Source organism: Protomyctophum parallelum (genome assembly GCF_964188405.1).
Source record: "Protomyctophum parallelum genome assembly, chromosome: 22".
NCBI lineage: Eukaryota > Metazoa > Chordata > Actinopteri > Myctophiformes > Myctophidae > Protomyctophum > Protomyctophum parallelum.
This window is the reverse complement of record NC_139714.1, coordinates 13904297-13931550: the sequence shown is the minus strand read 5'-3', so window position 1 is coordinate 13931550 and position 27254 is coordinate 13904297. Positions and strand designations below refer to the sequence as shown.

Here is a 27254-nt window from a genome sequence, read left to right as displayed (position 1 = left end):
ATATAAATGTGTTATCCTAACTCTAAACCCAACCTGAATTTAATAAAATGTATCTCTAAAAATCACACCCGTGTGAAGTGAGTGGTGCAACTCCCTGTGGGGGTACTCGCAAGTTCCAACGACACAAGAACACGGCCAGGGTGCCGGCCCGGTTCCGGCGAGCCGTCCCGCATCCGAAACGGTCGAGAAATGACAGAGTTACCGTGTGGGGGTCCCCGAGGGTTCACTAGGCCTATACTATAAAAATGGTCAAACATCACCAATTGTGAAAATGTATTTGTGGAACCGTCAAACCGCTAAATGTAATGCCTCAACTGCTACAATTGCAAGTGCTTGTCAGGGTCCCCAGTTCAAATAGGACTCATTTTGGGGAGTCACAGCGGAAAAGGTTTGGCAACCCTTGATCTGCAAAACCAAACGAGGGAGAAAAAAATCACACCCATGTGAAGTAAGTGGTGCAACTCCGTGTGGGGGTCCCCGAAACACCCAGACCCCCAGGGGGCCAGGCCGGTTCCTGCGAGCCGCCCCGAGTCCGAAACGGTTGAGAAAAGACAGAGTTACCATGTGGGGGTCCACAGGGGGTCCCCCTTCTGTACTGTACTCATACACCTGAAATAACAATAAAAGTAAAAAAGTTCAGACTCGGACAAAGAGCAGGAGACATAACTGGGTGATTTTGACGACCAATCATAAAACCATTTCCCTGATCCGTCTGCATGATGAACGATGGAATCCATCACGTTCATATCACACTTCATAAAAATCTTATCCACTTCTAACAATAGCCAGGGAGCAGGGACCAGACACATACGTTACGACTCAAAGTGATCTTCATCTCCTCTATCATTCTATCTCTCTGCTCTCTTCCCTCGCGTTATTTCAAACTCATTTGTCATAGTCTTCCCTCTACTTCAGGGGTATTCAACTAGATTAGGTCGGGGGCCACAACTGTAGAATGATTGTGTGTGGAGGGCCGCAAGCGTGCGCGCGAAGCGCGGATTTTTTGGATTCTACAAATGCATTTTGTGTTCAAACACAAATATTTATGTAGGCCAGGGGTCCTCAACTAGAAATGCTGAAGGTCCACAAATAATAAATAAGTTTTGAATAAGACCATGGTCCAGTCTCATGCACGCGCAAATAAAATTGCGGGTCGCGGGCCCCATGGGGTGGGGCTTCCCCCTCGCCCCCCACCCCTAGAAACAACTATGGCTGATTACTGTCATTATGATAATCTAGCACTTTATATATCGCGCACATCATACCTGTAACTTTCTCTCTTATATATATATATATATATATATATATTAGTCCAAGGGCCACTAGGGGGCGCTCCGCGGGCCGCATTTGGCCCGCGGGCCGCCAGTTGAATAGCCCTGCTCTACTTCATGTCACTGACTGTCCTATATTCCCTCAGTGTCTCCATGTCTGTCTAACCGCGGACCCCCCCCCCCTATCTGAAGAGGGTTTTTTTCCAGGGATCCCCAGAGGAGAAGAGTTATAAGAAAATGTGTTAATATTCAGATTGCTCAAAGAATGGAAAACAAAAAGAAATAGCAGATGTCCTGTATACTAGTAGTAGGACCCTGAAGTATCGCGAGACGAGACTTTGCCCGTGATTTGAGACAAAGTCAATGGGCTATATGCAGCCAACACTTCCGCGTTCAGTTTGGGCCGCCGAAACGCTTCCGGTCGGCAGTGATTTTGTAGGAATAAAGTTCCGTTCTTTAAACCACACCATTTCATTTGATTATGTGATGTCGTGTGTCGTGTGTTGCGACGTTGACATGACGACATGAGTTAGAAACGTCTTAAAATCTCCTGTTAAAAAAGGGAGTAATTCCAGTTGTTATACTGCTGTGTTTAACAGCTGGAGAAGAAGTAGGCGGAGACCGCGGCTTCACAGATAAAAAAGTGTCTGTCTGTCTGTCTGTCTGTCTGTCTGTCTGTCTGTCTGTCTGTCTGTCCGACCGAGACGAGTGGACTGGACAGTGGACACATTGGACTGCAACGATGGAGGAGGAATCATCCCGTTTCACCCGTTGTTTACTCTAACTGCCGAGGTTTACCTGAAAGCAACCCTTGGCTTACTGTCAAGCTTTGACGCTTGTTGAATGTACTTTTTGTAACAATGAAGCAATCAAGCAATATGAAACACTATTGCATTACTATGACATTAAAGCTGCTTAAAATTGGTGATATATATTGGGACACTACCGCTGTGGACTGCATGCAGAGATGCTGATTTAACCCTTTACCGCCCGTCGCCACTGCCTGGAGTGTGGAGCCAGTGCTGAACTTGTCGATCTGAAAGGTAACAGTTTTTTTTGGACATATGAGGTTTCCAGCCGACAGAGAGGACGTGTTCTAAATTAGCCTCTCATTTAGAACAGCTTTATCATGTTACCACCAGGCAGGGCCATTTAGGGCGGCCACGCTTCTAATTCTGAGCCGCAGCGGGTCGGGCCCAGCGCTTCTAATTCTGACGGGCAGCGGGTCGGGCCCAGCGCGGCTCCGAGGTAATGGCCGAGCAGATGGACATCCATCCCGCCCGTAATGATGTAATTAACGCCGGAGAGAGAGAGAGGAGAGAGGAGAGAGGAGAGAGAGAGAGAGAGAGAGAGAGAGAGAGAAGCCGCATCGCAGTAGAGCAGCAAAGCGGGGGGAAACAGTCACCATGGGCTAATAACATTATGTTATAATTTAGCGATCTACAAGCTCATAGCGCGCTACGAGCTTGTCGGTCTGCTATTTTTGAAAAATCGTGAAAATATTTATTTCTGAAAACTTTTTAATTTTGAGGTCAGGCCTAAATGGGTTAAGCAACTAGTCGACTATTCAACTAGTTGACTAGTAAATCCACTAGTTGACCTCATTGGTACTAGTTGATAGGCCTCAAGATCAGCTAGAATGCTAGATTATAGTCACCAAATGTACAGTTTTTAACTGTACAAATATTATAAGTGAAAGCCCTAACATGCGCTAGCGTGGCTGCAAGCTGACGTGTGATCATACTAACATGCAGACACACACACACACACACACACACACACACACACACACACACGGTTGTGCAAGACTAAGTATGCAAAGCTACCTCAGTGTTACATTATACACTCCTCGGGCCCTCACACACACACACACACACACACACACACACACACACACACACACACACACACACACACACGTTGTTGGTTTTACAATACTTCTGAAGCAGAATTATACTGGGTGCGTGCCTGTGTCGCACACTGCAGATCGGCCAGATCACATGATGACTCACACATGGGGCCCACAGCTAAATACAGAACATCGACTATTTTAAAATAGAGGATCTACATGCTCACAATGTGCCACGTTGTGAGCTTGTAGGAAATTACATAAAAAATCATGTCAATAAAGTATTCAATCACCCAATTAATCAAATCAAGCCCAAAGTTGACTGTAAGCGGACTTGGCAACAGTGCTGGTTGTTTGGCTCGGTGCTAGTGCACTGCAGCTAATCCTAGTGGGTGTATTAATTACTAATGATAAGGTGTAACACACCCGCTAACTGCCTAACTAGCTAGCTGTTGCTCAGGGACACTGAGCATGGCCATGTGAGGCTGATGAAGAAGAGGCCTATACCTCTACTTACACTGCATTAGCCCCAGAGTCCAGAGACAGCGGACTCTGGAGGCAATTAACTGGACCTCTAGCACATGGGTGGGTGGAAGGACAGAAGGAAGGCAGGAAGGAACGAACATACGAACTAAGGAATTAAAGAGGAAACATATAGAAAAGTGAGCAGCTATGGACTTCATGGAACAACAAATAGCCTATCAATAGCCAAAGACCTACTGTATAAGCTTGATTGTGCAGCCATTAAAAGCTGTCATTCTAGACACAGTGGTTAAATGTGGTTAAAAAGTAGTTAATACTTAGTAGTTAAAAGTAGACACACATTTTTTTAACTGCTTTAACCATTATTTTAAACTTTGGCTATTCAAAATAAAATTAAAAATTGGGCAAATTTGAATATATACTGTATATATTTTAAAGCAAACTTTATTTCAAATCTTTGCTTCTGGAATTCCCTGGTACAAAGAATATTGGTGTCCTTGACATGAAAAAGTTTGCGAACTACTGATATAGCAACATATTTTCAGAAAATGGTTAGGATTTATATTGTGTAATTTAAAAATCACACCGTGTGTTTCTGGCACAACAGCGCCCCTACTGGTACTCACAGTCATATACTGGTGCTCATTAACGTCACATAGGTGGGTAGGTGAACACGGACATTGCTGTTCCTTGGAGTGGTTGCACCACTCAAAAACAATCTAGTACAAACGTGGTTCTCAAATTAGAGTCCAGAGACAAGTGCGAAACACTGCGTGAAGCGCCACTTTTAGAGCTTGTCAATCTGCTACTTTTAACGTTTTTTAATTTGAATTCTGAAAAATAACAGTTCTGGACACATGACAGAGTCGATATTGTCCTCCTATTCCATAGAATGCTATGCCTAGAATTGAAAATCTATGATTATACAAGATGTGCATAAAAGCTTTGATCAACTGTCCCCAAAGCTGGACAGCACTGACCGCCACTTAAATTTAGGTCACCATGACCTTTAAGTAGGCTATATTTTTGATTCATTGCAGGCCAGCTGCGCCAATGAACATTATAAAAGGATTATTCTGAAGTGCATGTTTTCGTGCGGTAGGCTTTGATTGCTCATTAATCCAGAAGAAAATGCGTTCCAATAAACTAATGACGCAATCATGCATCATTAGTTACGCACGCAGCTGTAAGCGTACCAAATGTGATATTTTTACGATGAGCCTATTAGTCTATATTTCATTTTTACTATTCGGTTATGCTCAAATCACTTTCGTTCCAAAATATGATGCTGTAACATATGTCGTGGGGTCGTTGGACTACACTGTTAAATGCATTCAGACTTGATGTTGGCCACTTTCATTTCGGACCAGATGTCCGCTAAACTGCAATAATTTCCAAACATAATGGCCTACAGTTACATAGGCCTATAGTGTCGGATCACTACACCAAACCACTTTGCCAAAAATACCTGACATTTTTGGCTAGGGATGCAAGGGTTCAAGTGGTTAAAGCAAAATTGTATAATTCATATTCTATCACAGAAAGAGTTGGCGTCCCCCCGCCCTGTTTAAGACCCCTGGGTTAAGGGTTTAAGCGTCTTGCTCAGGGACACTTAAACACATTGTTGGCCTGGTCTGAAATCGAACCTGTGCCGTTTTAGTGTTTGGCTATAATGACATTCCCCAAAATAGTATTAGTGTAGGCTATACGGTGCTGCGTTGCTACTTGGCTATCGAGTCATGACTCTTTAGTCGACTGGTTAACGTACGTGCCATTGGAATGGGGAACCCGGGTTCACCTCCCGGCCGAGGCTACATTGGTGGCAGCAGTGTGTTTGGGTTACCTCTACAAGTATGTTCCTGGAACGGCAAAGACCTTAACCTGGGTAGTCGACAGCCCAAACAGTCTCCCTCCCTGGGGCGGAGGTCCCCCCAGTCAGTCGAGCCTGGCTCCTGGCTGGCGCGCGTGGACGCGCTTCCAGTTGGGGGGGACGACTGTAGGCTATACGGTGCTGCGTTGCTACTTGGCTATCGGGTCATGACTCTTTAGTCGACTGGTTAACGTACGTGCCATTGGAATGGGGAACCCGGGTTCGCCTCCCGGCCGAGGCTACATTAGTGACACCAGTTTCAAAGCGGTCAAGTCTGTTTGTGGTGTTTTATAAATATTTAATCGAACGAAAAGTATTCAAAATAACTTTTATATTTTAAATGTGTCGCATCCGCAGCCAAATCCAGTACATGATCAGTTTGAGGGTCCTTGGCAATGAAAGCGTTTCAGAACCACTGGTTTACAACAGGACACTGTACAGTACCTGAGAACATGGACAGTTCCTCTCTGGCACAACGACGACGCGTAGCCATAAAACATATTCCCATAATTGCTGCTGTGTTGCATTCATTGCTAAATTACACATAAGAGGAAGGGTTGTGGTCATGTCAGAGCGTCCACTTTAAGTGTGACATTTAACTGGCCGAGCAGAATGTAGCATTACTAAATATTTAGCCCGCTTTATTTAGCGGAGCGCCGTCGTTTTCTTGGCTCTTGTAAGCAGGCAAAAAAAAGCTCCATTTATAGTTGGCAGGACACTGTGATTGGTTTGGCTGTGATAATAACAAGGCAGCATCTCTGCCAGCTCTCTCTTTTTTTAAATGAGGCAGCGTTATTGGCCACCAACTGTCCTCCAACCGTTTTCTTCTTTTCGCCCTGACAGAGCGAGTCTGGCGTGCGACGGATATTACTTAGGCAGCGGCTCTGCGACTGGCAGCACTTATTTACCTTTGAGGCACAACATTAGCGATGAAATGCACTCCATGAAGCATCCTGCTGCAAAAACACGTTCTAGAACATTGATCATGTTGCATTAATATGCACTGTGGAATCTGGGGTTTGTTTTGACACACACACACACTTCAGGAGAGACTACCCTCAAAAAATCTGGAGCACTCGACTGGTCATTCTATATTGTTCTACATTGTTTTGCAGGGGTGACTGACATTTGGACTTCGGACTTCGGTACTCTATAATAAAACCCACCTCCGTGACTGGTGTTGTAGCATCATGACCGAGGGGCTCCAGTGACCCATGACAAACAGGCCTTGGTCAGTGAACACACAGCGAACACACACTGACCGAGCAGTGACCGCATGGAAATGTCACTGTTACACAGCATCAAGACAATACGGCTGACATGTCTGGCTGGCTGGCTGGCTGACACCAAACAGCGTCTATCTATACCAATAGTCCTAAAACTGGGGGTCCCCAAATGATTTTGGTGGGTCCCCGGATTAATATGCAACATTGTTTTCTGACTAAACCGTAAACAAACCAACATACAGTATAAGTGTATACAGGGTACAGTATACAATCTGCACATTTCTAAACTGACAATTTAAGACCTTTTTAATACCAAATTGGCCAAATTGTCAAATGTTACCTCACACCTCCACGCAGCACCCCCCTTCCCCCTCTCCACAAGGATTATGTCCATTACAGGAATTCAGTCAAATCCTAGTCAAACACACAGACTTGAGTATTTTTTTATAGCCATAGGGTGCAAATTTCAAACTGTGCTACTGTTATCTACTACAAATACTATTAGCATTGAGTGACTGCAGTTTCTTCCAGCTGTGAAATGTCCCGCTTCTCTGTGCTTAACCCTGCAAGACCCGGATATATTTCTACTTGCAAAAAAGAGATTTCAACCTTACTACAGTCTCAGTCTCTCTCTCTCTCTCTCTCTCTCTCTCTCTCTCTCTCTCTCTCTCTCTCTCTCTCTCTCTCTCTCTCTCTCTCTCTCTCTCTCTCTCTCTCTCTCTCTCTCTCTCTCTCTCTCTCTCTCTCTCTCTCTCTCTCTCTCTCTCTCTCTCTCTCTCTCTCTCTCTCTCTCTCTTTGTATTTTACTGCCTGCACCAATCACTCCCACTTTTCACACAGGCATTGACCATATGAATATGGAGGGCGTAACGAAGCCCTTTTTTCGATTTCACACATTAATGATTATTAATTTATTTATTAGTCAATTACAAACGCACCCGGGCGCAGTACCCCCCATGGCCACAAGAGGGGGGGGGATATCTCACAACGGGTAAGGGCTAGTAATAATAATACATTAATATGTGTTGTATTGTGGTGCAGTGGTCCTCAGGACACACACAGCAGGTCTACAGATCAATACTGGTGGACGTCTGAACCACAGACTGATGGTGAAACAAGCCGGCCGTAAAGAGCAACACACTTCACACCGGATAAAAAGACTGAGCCGACGACATCATATCGACTCGGTGCACAGTGTGCGTGTGTACGTGTGTGTGTTGTCCTGTGCATTCATGCATGTGTTTGTGTGTGAGCAAGGACACGTGTCTAGTCGCGAGTGAAAGTGAGAGATTGCCAGAGTGTGGACTTCTAGTGCAATTTAATGTGCGTACGTGCGTGTATGTGTGTGCGACTGTGCGTGCATACACGTGCAGGACTGTCACATGTCTTCCTCAAGGGCTCCCCTGACAAAGGCAATTATTTCCAGCACAACTGTTCAATCTAATTCTGTTGAAGCGAGCACCACCATCCTCTCTGGGTCTGGTCCCAAAGCTAAATCAGCCCAGTGGGCTGGGTGTGGTTGGATTCATGTACCAAGGGAACACGCTTCATAGTGCTGCCACTTGCAAAGTAACGAGATGTTCTGATGAGTCACTGTGCTGGAAGTGTGTGTGTGTGTGTGTGTGTGTGTGTGTGTGTGTGTGTGTGTGTGTGTGTGTGTGTGTGTGTGTGTGTGTGTGTGTAATACGCAGCAAGTGTCCATATGTTCCATTCTCTCCATTGGGTGCTAGGTTTGAATATGGAACCAGATCCAACATTGAGGAGCCTTTTTTTGGGGGAGAGCGTTCTTGTATTCGTCAGAGTATGTGGACACTGCTATCTATCATTACATTTGAGAGAATTTAACACACACAATGCAGAGAAAAGCACAATGCAAATTTCATCGCAGCTTTGTGCACAGTTCCGAGCGTGAGCACACAAATTCATGCGCGCGAGATTCTAGTACAATAATAATACGGGTGGTTCATAAACTTTAGAATGCCAAGGAAAGGACCAACCATAACTCAAGAGTGTACAAATGGAAGCAACTGTACCCGTAACACTCTCAAGAGTTAGACGTGTAGGGGTCCATTTGGAACCTCCCATAGGAATCGTTAAAAGGAACCGTTAAGACAGAATTGTTCAGCACACTGAATAGAAACCGTTGAAGGATTTGCCGGTGAGTACATTGAAGTACACAGTTAATTCATTTATCCTTCTTTCCTTGAAAGGAGTCCAGAGAACAACTTCGTATTGGCTTTGTAGAAATCGGTTTGTTTTCCATTAATCCATTGGCTGATATTTCTTTTTCCCCCCACAGAAACATGCTGAGTGACATCTCTATGCCATAGAGTGTTGCAGTCCCACCCCCTTGAGAGACCCGGAAAATAATTCCCCGTTCATTTTCCTCATAGACTTTTCAAAAAGTATTTATTTAAAGACGTTTGCTCAATTCTGGCTTTAATAGGGAGCCAGTGTAGTGCGGCACTACACTGGCTCCCTATTAAAGCCAGAATTGATTTTAAAATACTTTTAATTACTTTTAAAGCTCTACATGGGCTGACCCCGCTGTATATCATCGACCTACTGCCTCCTAAAACCAATATCAGAGCTCTCAGGTCCTCCAGCAAATGTCTGCTAGAAATACCTGCGTCCAAGTTGAGTCTTTCGCTGTGGTAGCTCCTACCCTATGGAATGCCTTGCCTTTGGCAGTGAAAAATGCTGAATCAGTTGACTGTTTTAAGAGACTCCTAAAGATTAATTTATTCCGTGAATATTTCTCCCTTGTACCTTTTGACCTGAGCCATTTTATAGCCCTATGTCTTTGTTCTGCCTTGTTTTGTTTTTGTTCTGCTCATTTATATTGTCACAACTGTATTTGTTCTGTTTTTTCTGTGCTTCCATTTGTTTTTACGGTGTCAATTGTTCAGCACCTTGTAGCTTTGCTTCGAAAGGTACTTCATAAATAAAATGTACTTAGTTACTTACAGTTCTGCCCAGGTTAAATAGTAATGGCTCACTGGCATTGGCAACAATATTTTATCTATCGATCTATGTGATTGAGATGAGAGAGCGTGGTCTGACTCAACACCAACTCAGGACTCCTGAATCGCTGGCCTCCACACTCTCCTCTAGCATCAGGGTCTTGAGCTCAGCAGTGTTAAGTTGTTAACCCATTGAGGCCGAATCTGGGAACGCCTTCTAGGGCCTGACCTAAGGTTTCTGAAAACCTTCAAATTCTGATGATTTTTTTTTTAAATAGTTATGTTGCTACATGTATAGCAATAGCTGATAGGACACAGAGAGCGCGCCGGCATCAAGGGTAGAACAACGTATACGTTGCACCAGGCGTCAATGGGTTAAATGGTGAAATTATATAGCGATTTTATCCAAAGCGTTTTACAACATGACGTCACAAGCCGCTGTGAAGAGAAAACCACCGCCACCACTCCAGCCCTTCTCTCTGTTTTTGCTCACCACCGCTCAACGTTATTTCAGCTCCGGTGGTCAGCTCACCACCGGAGCGGTGGTCACCTCACCACCGAAAATGCAGACTATGAATAGGCCTTAACTCTGGGGGAGCCCAGGATCGACCTGGGAACCTCACGGTTCCCATCCGGCCACTCTTCCGGCCACTCTACCCCTGGCCTGAGCCACTGCCGCCCGCTAGCTAAGCTGTTGTGTGGCGCGCCACAGTGCATCTGCATAGGTGCTGCTCTTCTTGCCTTTCCTGGCTTTGCCCTGGGTTGGCTCCCACAGAGTCAGTTTGCTTGCCATTATCGGTGGTGCCTGGCGCGGTGCCCTGCCAACCTCGTAACATCAATATTCATAAATGATTGTGTCCCCGATTCCTAGATTGTTATTGGCATTGCACAAGTACATAGCAAAGCATAAAGGATAATGCCAGAGGCAGGGGGTCGATATGTAAATTAATATGACAGAGGAATAAACGAGAGGCGTGGATTAAAACATTGTGTGAGGAGTACAGCAACGTTCTGATGTCCGTGCTTCATATTCCAATTAAAAGAGCAGCGTTTGTCTTCTCCAGGCTCCAGGGCACTACCATTCAACTCTCTCTCACTGCTCTGACAGGCCCAGAGGAGGGCCTGCATATTTAATTTGAGCTCCCTTGCATATTTAAATATTCCTGGCCATAAGTTATGTGTCTGCAGAGAGGGCGAGGAGCAGGAATAATGATCATCGACATCACCAAAATAAAGCACAACGAGCAAGGAAGATGTCATCTCCAACTTAGTAAACAAACATTATGACGGCAACTATAAACTATGTTGGAATGACTTACCACTGTCCCTAAAAAGTCAGTCGATGCCTTTAAAAAGCTGCTAGAAACCCATTTGTTTCGTAAACATAGTTTATTTCTATGTACTGTGAATGTATAAGGATTGTTTTTGCTGCTCTATGTTGCACTATGTGATGTTCTTGTTTTATTTTATTTCTTGTACAACACCTTGTAACATGCGTCTTCGCTTCTTAAAAAAACCCATTCCTATGTTGTTATTGGTGGTTATTCCATCGATCCTTTTTTGATTAATCGAATAATCCAAGAAGGGTGTTCTCGATTGTTTTAAAACCTATACATCAATACATCAATGGGCGCTCGGATGGCGCAGCTGTAAAGTCCCTGCCCATCACCGCAGAGGTTGTGGGTTCGAATTAACCCTGGTATTATCTGCCTTTGTCGAGTGTCTGTACAAACACAATTGGCCCGGGTTCGGGGGAGGGAAGCCGGGCGGGGAGGAGGGTGATAATTGTCACTGTGTGTAATCGACTAGATCAATTAGTCAGAGTAAACATGTAAGTCCTGCTACGTTATACTTCATAGTATAATACTTGATACTGGTGGAGCACAGAAATACCGGAATTGGGCGATCTACAAGCTCTCAACGCAGTACCGTTTGAATTGATTATATAATTTAGATTTATAATATGTAATCGCTAATACTCATTGTAGGTCATTGTTTTACATTGGATTTCACTGTGTAGAAAAAAAACCTTTTACTTTTTTATTCGCCAACTGGGTGGAAGACTTAATTTAATCCCTAGAGTTTTGTTTTTTTGTAAAAAAAAAAAAAAAAACACACACACAGCTGCCCATCTTGAATCTCTTGCCACAGTATTAAAAGCTACGATCCATAAGTCAATTGTGATGTCCGTTTCATATGATGTACTGTATGTCCAAAACTACAATAAAGTGCTTCTAATGTGCATTAAATGTCTCATTGGAAGACCACGTCCAACAAGATGTACAGTACTAGTCATAATGTATTAATATATACAAAATAATGTCTCATTCATGATCAAGCGACAATCCACGGGTTGTCGCTTTATAGTCAGTTCTTTTCAGAAGACTAGTCATCATCTAGGCCTATATGGACTCTGTCAGGTGGAAACCTCATATGTCCAAAACTGTTACTTTTCAGGCAAAAACACAAAAATATTTAAATATGGAGATAAGGGGTTTTCCGCCCCACAACGACGCTTCCTGGAAGAGAAGACTCTCATTAAAAAGTGCGATCTGCACTCTGGTCACGAACCGGTAGCCGGACAACAGACGTTGGCGAGCCATCACCTCGGTGAAAGGATCACTGCAGAATGTGCAAATGCGGCTTCTAATTAACCGACTCACAACGCCTGAAACCCCGGCGGCCGGCAAGGTGAAAGAGCTGGATGGAAGCTGATAGCGCTATAGTGACAAGCTGTGCCAAATATAGGTCAATTAGCAGTGTCCCGATGGGCCGTCACAGTTGCCGGACACGTTGCAAGGTCTTTCACAACAGTGATTTGGTTTGAACTATTGTCCCCAATTACCTGAGAGTATATTGGTCCTTTTTTTGATCATTATATAGAGATAATTATCTGAATTCATGTACAGAGAAGCTAACAGTTGTTATATATATAATATTTTGTTTGATAGCTACAGTCACTGTGATGTTGTGCAACTGACATGTTTTTCATTTTACATCACATAAAGTGTGATGCCGGAAGTGCGCTTGTAAATCGGCCATTTTTGGCTAATGCTCCCCTCAGAATAGGTGGTTAATGTAAAAACGTTCCCATCACACAGAAGATTTGGCAGTCCCCCTTGCAGTAAATCTGAAGACCCCTTAGGCGTCCCGGACCCCCTGTTGAAGACCACCACTTAATATCTACACTAGATCTACAAGCTCACAACCCAGCGTGTTGTGAGCTTGTAGAACGGCAACGTTGGCCGAATGTTCAGAGGTTCACGAGGTTCAGTGGTCAATCAATTCCAATAAAGCACACACTCCACAGAAACCCGCTTAACAACAAACAACGAAGCAACTAATTTACAAATAAAGTAGTGTTATAACTCCCCCGTTCAACACCACCGATAACGCTGATTATTTCCTCCGGTGTTTTATAGCTTGAAATCGATAGCTGGCCACATGGGAAACGGCTGCAGCGCTGCCAAAAGAACAGGGATTACAACTACACAGTTCTTTTTAAAAAGAGCTCATGTTCATTTCTGTGCCTTGGCCCGAACAACAGAACCCTCCGTGTTTCTGTCAACCACGGTTGTTTGTCTCCTGGCATGTCAGGTGGAAAGGTCATCGTGGGTTCTGCTGCCTCTCCAGGCGGACGGAGAGGAAAAAACCACAAACTCGCACAATCTCGTAGAATTTCTTCTCATGGATTAAAGCGAATCAATCAATCAATCAATCAAGTCCTAATGTCTGATTGGTGAAACAGTGCAAAAGGAGCACCCCAAACAGATGGACGGAGGCTTTTTTTCTTTTTCTAACCCAGGACCTTCTAGTTGTGAGGCGACAGCGCTACCGACTGCGTCACCGTGCGCCCGATGGAAGACGTGCCCCCGATGGTGTTTCTGAACATACAGCATTGCTTCAAACGCTCTAATCATAACATATTAACAGAAAACAGCCTATCTACATGTTCTCAATGCGTCTGTGACGCAATGAGAGCATGTAGAGAGGCTATTTTTGCAGCGCATCACACTTCCATGGGATCTAAAATGACAGAAATCAGTTGTGGTGACTGAGAACCTGAATTCACACGAGGTACTACTTGTGAACGTGTGAGCTTGTAGATGAAGTTATTCTCGCCAAATCACTGCGAATCACCGGCTTCTTTTAAAACAGGACTGAAAATGCACCTTTCAGTGTACGCAACAGGGAGAGGAAATGATCACTTCTGCCCTTTTTTGAGTGGTGCAACCACGCTGTTGCACCCTTTACTGAGGCACTAAGACACTGTCACACTACACACTGTCTCTGTGCATTTGAATTTACCTTGGTAAACACAGAGGACATAGAGTTGAAAGAGAAAGAAGATACATTCTCAAGGTCAAAGTCAATGCCGTTGGCTGTGTGCTTGATTCAGTGACAACAAGGCAAGCAGTAAGCTGCATGTACACCTCCACATGTCCTCCTTTTCTGTTCCGTTTCTTCTCATTCTGCTGAAAAGCACACCGTGACTGTAGAATGTCATACATTTGCAGCGATGCCTTCTCCTCTGACTGGAGGAGGAGGAAGAGGTGGAGCCATGCAGGCCAGAGGCTGGAGAAGGGCGAGGGGTAGAGAGAGAGAGATGCTATAGGTTTTTGGTTTGCCTGTGATCCTAGTTTACTGAGGCACTAAGACACTGTCACACTACACACTGTCTCTGTGCATTTGAATTTTGGTAAACACAACCACGTTGTTGTGCCAGAAACAGAGAGAGAGAGTGCTGCACTGTTGCCTGCTATGAGAGAGAGGGGGGGGGGGGGGGGGAGTTGCACCACTCAGTTCACACAGGTGTGATTTTTTTCTTCTACTATGTACATTTGATTTGGCGCCCCCCCCTGCAGTATGAATTGAATACATACTGTAGGACCCGGATGGAAACAAGACTGCAAAGCTTTTTGCTACTGTATCATTTTAGACCAAGTGTTTGACTGTACTCTGTTGCCGTTTCCGTCAAATAAAGTATGCAATCAGAGAGAGAGAGAGAGAGCACAGGGCGAGGAGTGGGGTGACAAGGGCCTTTCATATAAGAGATACAATCGACACTGGAAATGATAACACCACCAGTGAGTGCATGAGAAAACCCTCATTTCAACGTAATGACTATTCTAATCAAGAGATTACATTATGTGGCATCGCAGCGGCAGGGGAGCGAGGAGCCCCCGGCAACCGGGGTGCTGGCAGTGGACGCATGCTGGGGGGGAACGCTGTTAATGCCTCCTTATTACCGTACTGCTGCCGCGCGCACACACGCACACACGCGCACGCGCGCGCACACACACACACACACACACACACACACACACACACACTCTCCTTGGGTTCCAGGGGGTCCATCTAAAATAGTTAATATAGCATCACAACCATTTTAACCACTTTTAATATCCATTTATAGCCTTTGTTGGCTATTCAAAAAGAGCAAGCTACAATACAAGCTAGCATACAACTTGTACATCTTCTAATTTTGGAGATTTTTTATTTTTGAGGGCCCTCCTATGTCCAGCTTTAAGTGTGTGTGTGTGTGTGTGTGTGTGTGTGTGTGTGTGTGTGTGTGTGTGTGTGTGTGTGTGTGTGTGTGTGTGTGTGTGTGTAATTTCCCTCAATGTCGAATATAAAAATCTACATTTTTCTGACAGAAATAATTGAATCAAATCTTTATTTGACCATGGGCCAGGAAATGGTATCTTTGTATGTGCGTTCCTCGGCCACGTGCGCGCAGACAGAAAACCACCCAACGATAGAACCACAGACTTTTCAATTCATTATTAACTGTTAAGTTTAATTGACTAATTTATTAACGGCGATTAATTGATTAACAATTAACATCCCTAGTTGCTGCCGGTCATGGCGATGGTGTCCAGTATCACTAGCACTTTGCTGTTGCTTTATGGCCTGTTGTTGCTCACACTCTGCAGTGACCCTTCCATCATCCAGAGACTGATTGCGAGTCCAATACTAACTATGTTTCATGCTTTTATCGTAAAGTGCACGATTTTGGTGCTAATCCGCTGCACTAATATGATGTTTCCACCCGACAGCGACACACACACACACACACACACACACACACACACACACACACACACACACACACACACACACACACACACACACACACACACACACACACACACACACACACACACACACACACACACACACACACACACACACACACACACACACGATACCCACCCACACTATAGCGGCCAATCAGAGAGCTCAGCAAGACGAGAGCAGATAGACAACGCTTTGTTATCAAACTGTGAGGAGCTTCTGCGACAGCTGCATCATCACCACCTCTGCAGTGGCACCGCGCTGGAGGAATGTACACAAACGGACACAGTTTGCAACAGTTGGCAGGGCAGCGATGCCTTCTCCTCTGACTGGAGGAGGAGGAAGAGGTGGAGCCATGCAGGCCAGAGGCTGGAGGAGGGCGAGGGGTAGAGAGAGAGAAATGCTAGGTTCTTGGTCTGCCTGTGATCCTAGTTTACTGAGGCACTACACACTACAAACTGTCTGTGTGCATTTGAATTTACCTTGGTAAACACAGAGGACATAGAGTTGAGAGAGAAAGAAGATACATTCTCAAGGTCAAAGTCAATGCCGTTGGCTGTGTGCTTGATTCAGTGACAACAAGGCAAGCAGTAAGCTGCAGGTACACCTCCACATGTCCTCCTTTTCTGTTCCGTTTCTTCTCATTCTGCTGAAAAGCACACCGTGACTGTAGAATGTGAGATACACACACACAAGACACCGTGTGACCACACAGCCACGCATGGCTGAAACACCGGGGCACGCGGCAACAATCCATTCATTTCATATTGATAATCTATTGATGACTGTTTTGGAGAAGCGTGTTTTTTTGTATGCATATCCTTTTATGTTAAAATTGGCTAATGGCTAATCACCATGTAGAACAGGGGTCTTCAACAGGGGGGTCCAGGTCAGGACCCCTGCCTAAGGGGGCCGCCGTATCTTTGTGGGAAATATTTTTCATTTACATTAACCACCTAGCATCCCTTTTCTGCGGGGAACATTAGCCAAAAATAGCCTATCAACAGCGTATCTACAAGCTCCCAAGGCGTCGCAGAGAGAGCTTGTAGATCGGCTATTTTCGCAACATGCTTCCATAGATGCATGCTGGCTTCTATGGGATCCAAATAATTGGATAATCAGTGGCGACGACTGAGAACTTGTATCCATCAGATTTCTATGCATTCACACATAGTCACTGGTGTTGACTGTACCACCTCTCTGACTGTACCACCATGCACACATAGTCACTGGTGTTGACTGTACCACCTCTCTGACTGTACCACCATGCACACATAGTCACTGGTGTTGACTGTACTGTACCACCTCTCCTCCGCGCTTACTTCTGTTGTTGCTAAATCGCTTCACATTCTTGCGACTCACAGCGCCATCTATCGGTCCGTCTGTCTGTCCGTCTGTCTTCGTGCGTGCGTCTGTCTCTGTGTGCCTGCCGTCTGTTGCATGGTGACTGTGGGATTAAAAACTCCCGACAGGCACGACGGACGGCGCATAAATGAAGGGCATATTCCTGCGGTGCTCTGGGGGACGCAGACACCAGGTTTTACATGATGAGTCATGTTGTGTTGAGGACTTCACACTCATCTTCGTCAACACCCCCCCCCCATCCCTCTTATGAAGTCCCTTAACGCCAACCGTGACTGACAACAATGACAGACGGTGAACTCATTAACCCATTCTGAACGGGAACCCATTTTGGTGTTAGCATCATGTCGTGGCGCGATACGAGCTTGTAGGTCTGCTATTTTTTTAAAAATCGAAGAACGACTGACATTTTTAGAATCTGATCTCAGGTCAGAATGGGTTCATCAGACCAGTGTGTGTCCAGTGGAAACCTCGTATGAATCTGATCTCAGGTCAGAATGGGTTAAGACAAAGCGTCTCCCTAAAGGCCCATTCGTACCGCCGCTCTGAGTGGATGCTGCTGCTCCTGTGCCCAGACACAATGTGTCGTCATTCTTCACATACTCGGCTGCATACAGTAGTTTGTCTATATCGGGGGGGTCTCTTAAATTTCCCACGCATTTTAAAATATCTTTAAAATATATTTAATTAAGTTAAGTAGGACAAATTTACACGGCTGGGTGTCGCATAAACTTTAACCGCGGATAGGTTTCAGAGCGTGTGCTCTCCATGGCCAGGCTGTATGATGGAAGCACACTGGCTCGCGCGACTAATGTCCCTTCATTGTGTACTGCAACCAGCCAAGGTGCCTGGACCGCTGAGCCACGGCCCAGGCCAGCTCTGCTACTTTTGACGCTTTGAAATTTGAATCGTGAAAAGTTTTGGACATAATGAGTTTCCACCCGACAGAGTCGGTTAGCTTTGAGACTTTGTGTACAGCCGACAGCTCGAAATGCACACAGAGTGCGGACAGAGAGAAGTGTCACACACACACACACACACACACACACACACACACACACACACACACACACACACACACACACACACACACACACACACACACACACACACACACACACACACACACACACACACACACAAAGCAAAGCGAGCGCCCGCTGTCACGAAGGCCTCCTTGGGGGAGGGGGGGGGTGTGTTGGGGGGCTGCCACAGGTCAGCCTAACAGCTGCTCATCTCCTCAACCAATCAAAAACAACGGGGGGCACAGAGGGGGAAAAAACAAAACAACAGGCATAAAACAAACAAACGCCAATTAAGGAACCCAGAACGAAGCCAAGCAATCAGGACTTCCTGTGGGCCTGGGCTGTCACGACTCCTTGGTGACGGCGCAGACACATCCATCACATTCCAGCGGCTCTGCTTCTCTGCTGATTAATTCACTGTAAGCCAAGGTGGATTAAATGTGTGTTTGAGCGGGGCCATGTGAGGGGAAATAAATCATCAAAGGAGCAACTAAACAAATTATTGTTGAGAGCCTTTAACCACTTGAACCTCAGCGTGGGGTATACAGTAACAGGACGCAGGCCGGGGGGATTGGGACTACTGTATACTACTATACTGTACATCCTCCCAGTGGGGGCTCCTTACTGACAGGTGAGCTAGTACGGTACAACAGCAGGGTTAGCGACTACATTTCTATTTTAGAAAAGAAAAAAAGAGGAGGAAAATTAACTACAGTCGGGGACAAATTTTGAGATCTGGAGATCTACAAGCACGGAATGTAGATATCACCTTCCAACACGCTGTGAGCTTGTAGCTCATTTTCTTATAAATTATAATTAATACGAGTTTAACCCATTAAGGACGGGAACCCCTTTTGGTGTTTTAAGCATTGTGTTACACTTGAGCTATCGAAAAATAGCACACAGAACAATTTTAACTTGAATCTGTCCTTTAAACAACATATGTTTAGAAGGGGTCGGCGGCCAATTACATATAATTCTGGGGGTCCTCCACATGAAAATGTTTGAGAACGACTGACAGGTTTTTCATGATTTAGATTATAGAAGACATGTTGTAGAATCACCCTCAGGTCTAATGGGTTTAATAAAGGCTGGGGAGGCCAGAAGGTTATCTCTGGTGCAGAGAGCGTAGTGCGGGGTGGAGACGGGGGTCTGACCTGCAGGACCATCTGGATCTTGGCAGAGACATCGGCCTGCTCGTACAGCTTGACGGCCTCCTCGTTGTGCAGCACGGCGTGCTGCAGGTGGCGCAGCACCACGCTGTGGGCCCGCGCCACCGCCTTGAACTTGTCAAACAGCAGCTCCAGCAGCTCCAGCAGCAGCCTGCAGAGGGAGCCAGAGAGAGAGAGAGAGAAAGAGAGGGGGGAGAGGAGAGAGAAGCATGAGAAGATGATTTGATAAAAAGATCTTTTCATTACCGCCGTCTTGTCAATCTTTTCTTTTGTTTTAAGGTTAGGGTTAGACTATTTACAGCCATCTACAACTATATCAATTATTCTATGAGCATGTTTATTTGTTTGGACGGGATACCAAACCTATGTTTGAGGCAACATAGGGTCAACATAGATGAAAAAATGAAACATCTGTTTACTACGGTATGTACAAAGCTCTGCTGCCCAGAACCCCATGCAGAGAGACCACACAGCAGTGCTCCGTTTTTACCGCCCTTGAAATAGTTTAACCTATTTATTCCGTTTTCTGTAAAAGCGACTTTGAACACCTAGAAAAGCGCTATATAAAAATGGTATGTATGATTATAATTAGTTCTCACACTCAAACATATAGAGCTGTCATTCAAACACAGCATGCTACAGAGAACAGCTATGGAACTGACCCTGGCCTATAACATTTCACAGCCCTTTTAAAGATTTCAGAAGTAATATCTCCCATTTTCATTGACACAGCGCCCCTGCTTCAGCAAACACTCAGCCGACACCATTAACCAGCCATCATCACAGGCAAAGAACTTGGCTAACAGTGCAATCCTCCCCCACGCCAACGCCATAGAACAGCTTCCTCTCATCATTAGTGTTAAATGGCAGCGGGCTGAGAGAGGAAGTGCATGGCGTAACTAAACTGACCCTCTGGGTCATCGGAGGGGGCCACATCCTAGCTAGGAAATAACCACTCTGGCATTGGCATTATCAATGCTTTAATGCCTTCATGTGGAACCCCTGGCACGTTCAGGGCCTAGGTTTTTGAACCACAACGAGGCCGAGGCTTTCGATATTAACTAGAGAGGGAACAATGGCCGTATTAACTGTGGATTATGGCGATGAGAGTGAACTGCACTTCATTTCAGTGCAGGTACTGTACAACATCGGTGTTCAGAGATAAGAGCACTTGTCTTACAGTATGAGTATACTATACAGTACGACGTTCCGGTCCGCTCTCTCCGTACTCTTAACTTTATACAAAAACACATTGGAGCAGACAGAATTACAATTCCAAAATAAACCTTCACAGTGTCTTTTTGTTTTGTTTATATTTTCTTCCTGGATGGTTCCGGCTAAACAGTGAGCTGCATTGGCAGGTTGCAGTCCCCCGGTGCACCGCCCGCAGATGTTTTGAACAATTAACAGCATCTGTGAGCGACCGGCGGGTCCACCTGGGGCCGACGCGAAACATCTGGAGCAGCTTTGTTTCCAGGGGAGACGAGGATGCATCCCGTGTTATTTACATAAAGACGAACTGAGCCCAGTCTTCAACTGCAGACCAACATCATTAGGAACTGGAAAGAAGGGCATAGGTGGCCTGCCCTGGCCTCTGTAAGATGTGCAGTTCAAATATGATTATTTTGGGGGAGGTCTCTGCCCTCCCAAAAAAGGTTGAGAACCACTGGGTTAGGCACGATTCATACTCCTATTTTAGAGCCGAATAAAAGTCGGTTCGGCTCTGTAGAGCCTACAATGTGACGTCATTTGAGGATCGGAGGGGCAGGTACCGTCCTAAAGTCGGCTCTTCGGTGCTACTGAATATTTTTGACGAGCCGAAATCATTTCGGCACTACAGCGGTAAAATAGGAGTATGAATCGGCCCTTACATTGCCAACAGAGTACCGACAGAGCAGCACATACTGTAAAACAGAGTGGCTTGCTCTACTGACAAGTTGTATCAGTACTGTAGAGCAGTGGTTTATGCAGTGGTTTTCAAAGTGGGGTCCCTGGGGTGTTTCCTGGGCGTCCTGAGCATAATTAGTGTATAGCATCGAACAGGATATAACTTTTTTTCTAAAACGGGTAGTCCCAATACTTCATTCTGATTGGCTGGTTACCGTCACGTGACCGGTGTAAATTTCACCGATAACCCACTCCTTCAATCACTTTGTATCATCCTGCAGCCTTGTAGCTGAACTGGGGAAGGGGAGCGCTTGATTGCTTTACAAACACATGCCGTGCGGGCGTCTAAGCACTGCCCGGCTCATATGACTGTGAATGTGTGGCTCCAGGCAGCCCTGTAAAGACATCAAGCGCTATTCTCCCGTCACATAGCCTACTTGCCGAGCACAACAAGGAAGTGATGTGGCTCGCTCTGGTGGCGCAAAGCGTAGCTACTTTGTGAATTCAATACTTTTATTAGGTTAATATTGCTATATGTTTGTAACCGTTTTAGAAAAGCAATAAGCCACTCGAGGGCCCCAGCTTACCGGGTATTTTACACTGGCATTAATACTTTGGCTATTAAAAGAAGATTTTTTTTAAATATCGGAAAGGTTTGGAAAATGTTGAATAATTTGGAAAACCAATGTGGGGAGAGGGGGATCGGAGGGGCTTATACTACAGACAGGGTGGTACAAATCTCACGTTGATTTATATGACAACAGCAGTACTAATTACTCTGGATAACAGATTATAATAACAGTTATGATTTCAAAACCATCTATGTGGCATAATAAACCACCAACTATGACTATGTGCATTCCTCAACACTGGCCCGAGCTCAGACAAAAAAAATCGCAAATATTTAATGGTTGTGAATAAGTGCGACTAAAAATATTTTTTGGGACATGGCCAGGGTTTCTTGGCGAGGATGTTAAGGACGTAGTAGTGAGGAGATGGATATTTCACTAGGGGGGACACTTGGTTTGGCAGTCTGTCACTCCAGTGGCAGAGTAAAGGTTATTAATGGAGAGGTGAGGAGGCACAAATAATTCTGCCCCGACAGCAACCATATAGTTGTGGTTAAGAATGCAGATGAGCACAGAAGCCTTTGTTGAAAATGATCAAAAGCAGAAGTGAGTGACGTTACAGTAGGTATAGGACATCAACACTGAATGCAGTTTCCCCCCAAATTTGAACATTAATCTCACTGACTGCCATTGGCAAATATATTCGTCATTTCAATCGAAGGCGCAGCCTGCTATTGATGTCGTACTGTATGATGTTTACAATAGAGGGCTGAGTGTTCCTAGGACTTCCGAAGAAGAGTACACCCTGAAATAACGTGAAATAGAAAAAGACGTTCCAGTCTAATGTTAGGATTTATACAAAATTAAATGTTCTCTGCTTTCTTTTTTTTGGGTGAAAATGAGCTATATTCAACAGCCAATAATGAAAGAATGGATCATTGCGGTGATACTGTTGCGGTGAAAATGTCCTCACTATACCTACATATTTATCAAATGCTGCTATACTTGCGGTGACCATGTGACCCTCACTACAAAGTGCTGCACACACACACACACACACACACACACACACACACAAGTATAGATCTTTATGCAAGACCGCACTTCCTGTAGAAGTGGTCCGTTGGTAGGAGTTTCCATAGCAACACGGCTCGACTTTAAATTGATCTGAAGCAAACAACAAACAAAGGAGTGCAGTGCGCAGGAAAGCATGCATACACACGTACACAGCCACACATGCATTTACTGTACACACATTATTACTAAGTAAAAACTACATGAGCTACATAGTGGCCTAATACACCGAGGTCAGATGAGATTCTACATCTGATGAGGAGAGGAGAGGAAAGGAGAGGAGAGGAGAGGAGAGGAGAGGAGAGGAGAGGAGAGGAGAGGAGAGGAGAGGAGAGGAGAGGAGAGGAGAGGAGAGGAGAGGAGAGGAGGAGATCTGACAGTGTGTGTGTGTGTGTGTGTGTGTGTGTGTGTGTGTGTGTGTGTGTGTGTGTGTGTGTGTGTGTATCTGTCTGTCTGTCAAGAAGCTGACGTGACTGCTTTTAAAATGTTATAGTCAGGTGGTGGGCAAAAATATTGCATGCACACACGCACACAAACACCTGTCCAAGACTGGCAGTAGAATTTCTGTTGTCATGGTCTGGTGTAGGAGTGTGTGTGTGTGTGTGTGTGTGTGTGTGTGTGTGTGTGTGCAACACCCTGGGTTCTCTTTCCAAAACATGCCATCACTGTCTAAATTCCACAGACCCTGTCACTAAAGCAACAACAGAAACAAAGCCATATAGTTATAGTTAACTACGTATCTGACAACCATTATACCGTACACATACAGTGCAGCAGTACATATTATACATTATGTCTAATCATACAGCATGTATTTCACAGTATGTAGGCCTACAGTAGAGTCCATAATAATGTAGCATACAGTATTCATAATAAAGTATAATAACATATAGATATATATAATATGTTTACATCTATAATATAGCAGTGGTTCTGAAACCGCAAATGTATTTTTGGGGGGTGCCCAGTTGAATAGCTACAATGTGCAACATTGTTTTCTCACTTAGGTCAGGATTTAGAAGGATTCATAGCGCGCCACCGAGTGGCGCGCTATGAATCCTTCTTGTAGCTTGTAGGTCTGCTACTTTTGAAAAATCGAAGAACGACTGACATAGAAACATAGCTTTTTCAGAAAACTGTCAGGATTTTTAGAATCTGATCTCAGGTCAGAATGGGTTATTTTGGGGGGGTCACGGCCTGAAAAGTTTGGAAACCAGTATATTAGAAGTATGGTTGTGGAGAGCAGATTGGGCTGCATTCAGTGACAGTCCTGCTTGAGGAGAACCCAGGTGTAGGAGCGGACGCGTATGATAGTCCTCCGAGGCTTTCTCCACTGCTGTCCTTGCCTCGGTAACTTTGGGGCTGTCAGAGATTAATTGGGCCTTCTGTTCAGGAGAGTTTTCAATGCCATGTCTTTAGTCATTGCAACTATAGCCTAGGACGTCTGGTGTTTTGCACCTCCGCTACAGCGTCTCCTAATCACCCTGGCAGGGTTTCTTTCTCAATAACGACCCACTCCCCATTGATTATCCCTTGCATAACAGAGTGGAACAGGAACTTTTTGAGGGACGGGTGGATTAATGTAGTTAAAAATGCCTCGTCATTTCAGTCCAAAAGATGATGATTCACACCCTGCATACAAATGATGAATAACAGGAAAAGAAATTAAAAAAAAAACACATTATTCATATTGTCTGGGAGGTAAGTGCTTCCCTACAGTATAGTAAGTGTGTGTGTGTGTGTGTGTGTGTGTGTGTGTGTGTGTGTGTGTGTGTGTGTGTGTGTGTGTGTGTGTGTGTGTGTGTGTGTGTGTGTGTGTAGGGTTTTTTTGCTCTTAGATAAGCTTGGCCATGGCGAGACAGACAGAGGGCCACTGTAGATTCATGGTTCTGTATTTTTTTTAATAAGAGGAATTATGAATAAAAAGAATGTAAATGAAAAATACTATTTTTTTTTTCTTTGTTAAAAGTTTTTTAACAAAGAGATGAGACCATGCACTGAGTTTGGTTGCTTCCATTACCTTATGTGTAATTATTGTTGTTGTTTTTTAAACTGGGGGACAAATAAAAAAAGGCCATTGGAATATTATATTTCTCTTCTCATTCTTCAACAAAGTGCTTGAACATGAGCAATGACATCAAGGCTGAACATGGCGATACACAACACCGGCTCCAGGTCAGAAAAACAACTAAAAAGCTGACAAAATAGGGAACAGAAAACTCGGTTTAACTCTAGCATCATTATTCATTAATTTATCATTAACTTATCATTATTTGTGCAGATTTGGTGTCCAGTACTAGACAATTACAATTTACATTTCAGGCATTTAGCATACGCTCGTAATCGAGTGATTTACAGTAAGCAAAGAAAACACAAATTAATACATAAAATAAAACTAGGATCATAGGTAAACGAAGAACCTATCATCAGTCTAAACTCTAAACAGTACAGAGTTGCGGACATCCGCGAGAGAAATAATACATGAAGAGGAAAATATCCATGCATGGCTCTTTATCCCCATTCGTTGAATTCCAAGTCTAGCAGCTATTTTTGCATGTAAACTGTCATGTCAACATTATGTGATGTACACAAGGAGAGACTCATTACACAGCGCGTAATAGCGAAACTTCATTGATTCTTTAATTCTACCTCTCTGCCGAGTGGCCGATTATCGCAAAATAACTTACAGGTTGTGGATCAGGTTTTTCAGCACCCTAATTCACCCCTGAACACAAAGGGCATTAGTCCCCTGTGAGATTTGATTAGGTTTGCCAGGTGTCACATTGCATTGGAAAATGGGAGTGGAGGAGTGGAGCCTCCCCTTAAGGAATCCATTTGTAGACTCGCCGTTCAGGAAAGTAGTCTACTGCCGCAAAAAATATGTTTTCGTTTAATTTTAGCTTCTCATAACACTGATTACTATACTATTATTATTATTGATTTCGTGCTCAGACACAGCCAGCCAGCCAGCCAGGCACACACAAAGGGTTGCACCACTTAAAAAATAAAACAGATTTGGGGCCAGCCCAGTCAGTCTTTAAAAACTATCAGTAAAATCTGTCAAAGTAAATTAAAAAGTAGGTTTCCCCCCTCCATCCGTCCTACCTGGGTTGGTTCTCCTGGGTCAAGGTCTCTCCTCTCTGGTAAGCGTGGTCAGCTATCTGGGTGGTGGACCTCTTCAGGATCTGGTTCAACTCAGGCTCCAGTCGCTCCATGATGGCATTGATAGTCTCTGGGATCTTCTTCAGCTTTGCTAGAGCCTAAAGAGAAATAGGAAAAAAAACTAAAATGGGACTTACAGAACTTGAATTACATTTTACAAACGGATGATAGCATTCCTTGGGTACAGTATTTCATTCCGAAGCCAGTGTTTTTGGTTCAGTCAAAGTCCTGCCAACAAACAAGCTTACCATAATGATGCCATAATTAAGTGATGTAATTCATCACATGATGATCATGATGTCATTTACAGTGAGCAATTATTTTGTATTTTGAATGCTTCAGTTTTATACTCTTACTGTACTATTTACATTATTATTTCACTAACTTGTAGCTGCACTACATTTTAATTTGTTCCTAGATCATTGGTTCTCAAACTTTCAAGGAACCCCATAACTCTGAGTGTACAAATGTAACCAAATGGACCCTTACTCTCAGAGTTAAAGACCTGTAAGGGCCCATTTCAAACTACGTCAAGGAATCCAGAGAATCCCTGGATGACACTTTAAGAGCCACTGTCGCTGGATGTAGGAGTGGTTGCACCACTCAAAAACAATCTACAACGTCCGTGTACCTGTGTGTGTACCTGTTTGTTTGTTTGTATGTATGTATAAGTGAGCACGAGTATGTTACATATTTATACCAGTAAGGGGCAATAAATTGGAACGATACAGAGAAGAAATTGGACGATACAAATTGGAATGATACAGAGAACCAATAGACGGGAGTTGCACCACTCGGTTCACACTGGTGTGATTTTTAAATTACAAACTGGTATTGGATCGGTACTCGGTATCGGTGGATATGCAAGTTATAAGGATTATATGGATCGCAATAGAAAGGAGAAATGGTATCGGTACATCTCTAGTGCCGTGGCCGAAGCAGCAGATCCAAAACGAGCGATTCCTGCGTGCGTACCTTGATCAGGATGCCCATGAACTCTGTACTGTTATCTTCTGGATGGATCTCATGGAGGTCTGTCTGGTTGTCACGTGTCTCCTGTTGCCCTGAGAGAGAGAGAGAGAGAGAGAGAGAGAGAGAACAGTGAACCCCCCTACTGAAATGTTTACCATTGAGGTAAGAGAGCCCACCTGCTTGCTCAGGGGATAAATTGAATCTTGACCAAAATTGTCTTGGTGAGAGATGACCTTTGACACGATTTAATCTCAAAATGCAATACGTTGTGACCTTGTTCATCGGTTGATT

General features: G+C 44.5%; 1 protein-coding gene across 1 annotated transcript in view; it reads right to left on the bottom strand.

The window, feature by feature from the left end:
- Positions 1-27254, bottom strand: part of exoc4 (exocyst complex component 4) — a 165092-nt gene that overhangs the window by 116856 nt on the left and 20982 nt on the right. Inside the window, exons 6-8 of the mRNA XM_083757731.1 lie at positions 26967-27055; positions 25935-26089; positions 19285-19450 (exon numbers count right to left, since the gene is read on the bottom strand). Of these exons, the coding sequence (XP_083613857.1) occupies positions 19285-19450; positions 25935-26089; positions 26967-27055 (410 nt within the window). The remainder of the gene's footprint in view (positions 1-19284; positions 19451-25934; positions 26090-26966; positions 27056-27254) is intronic.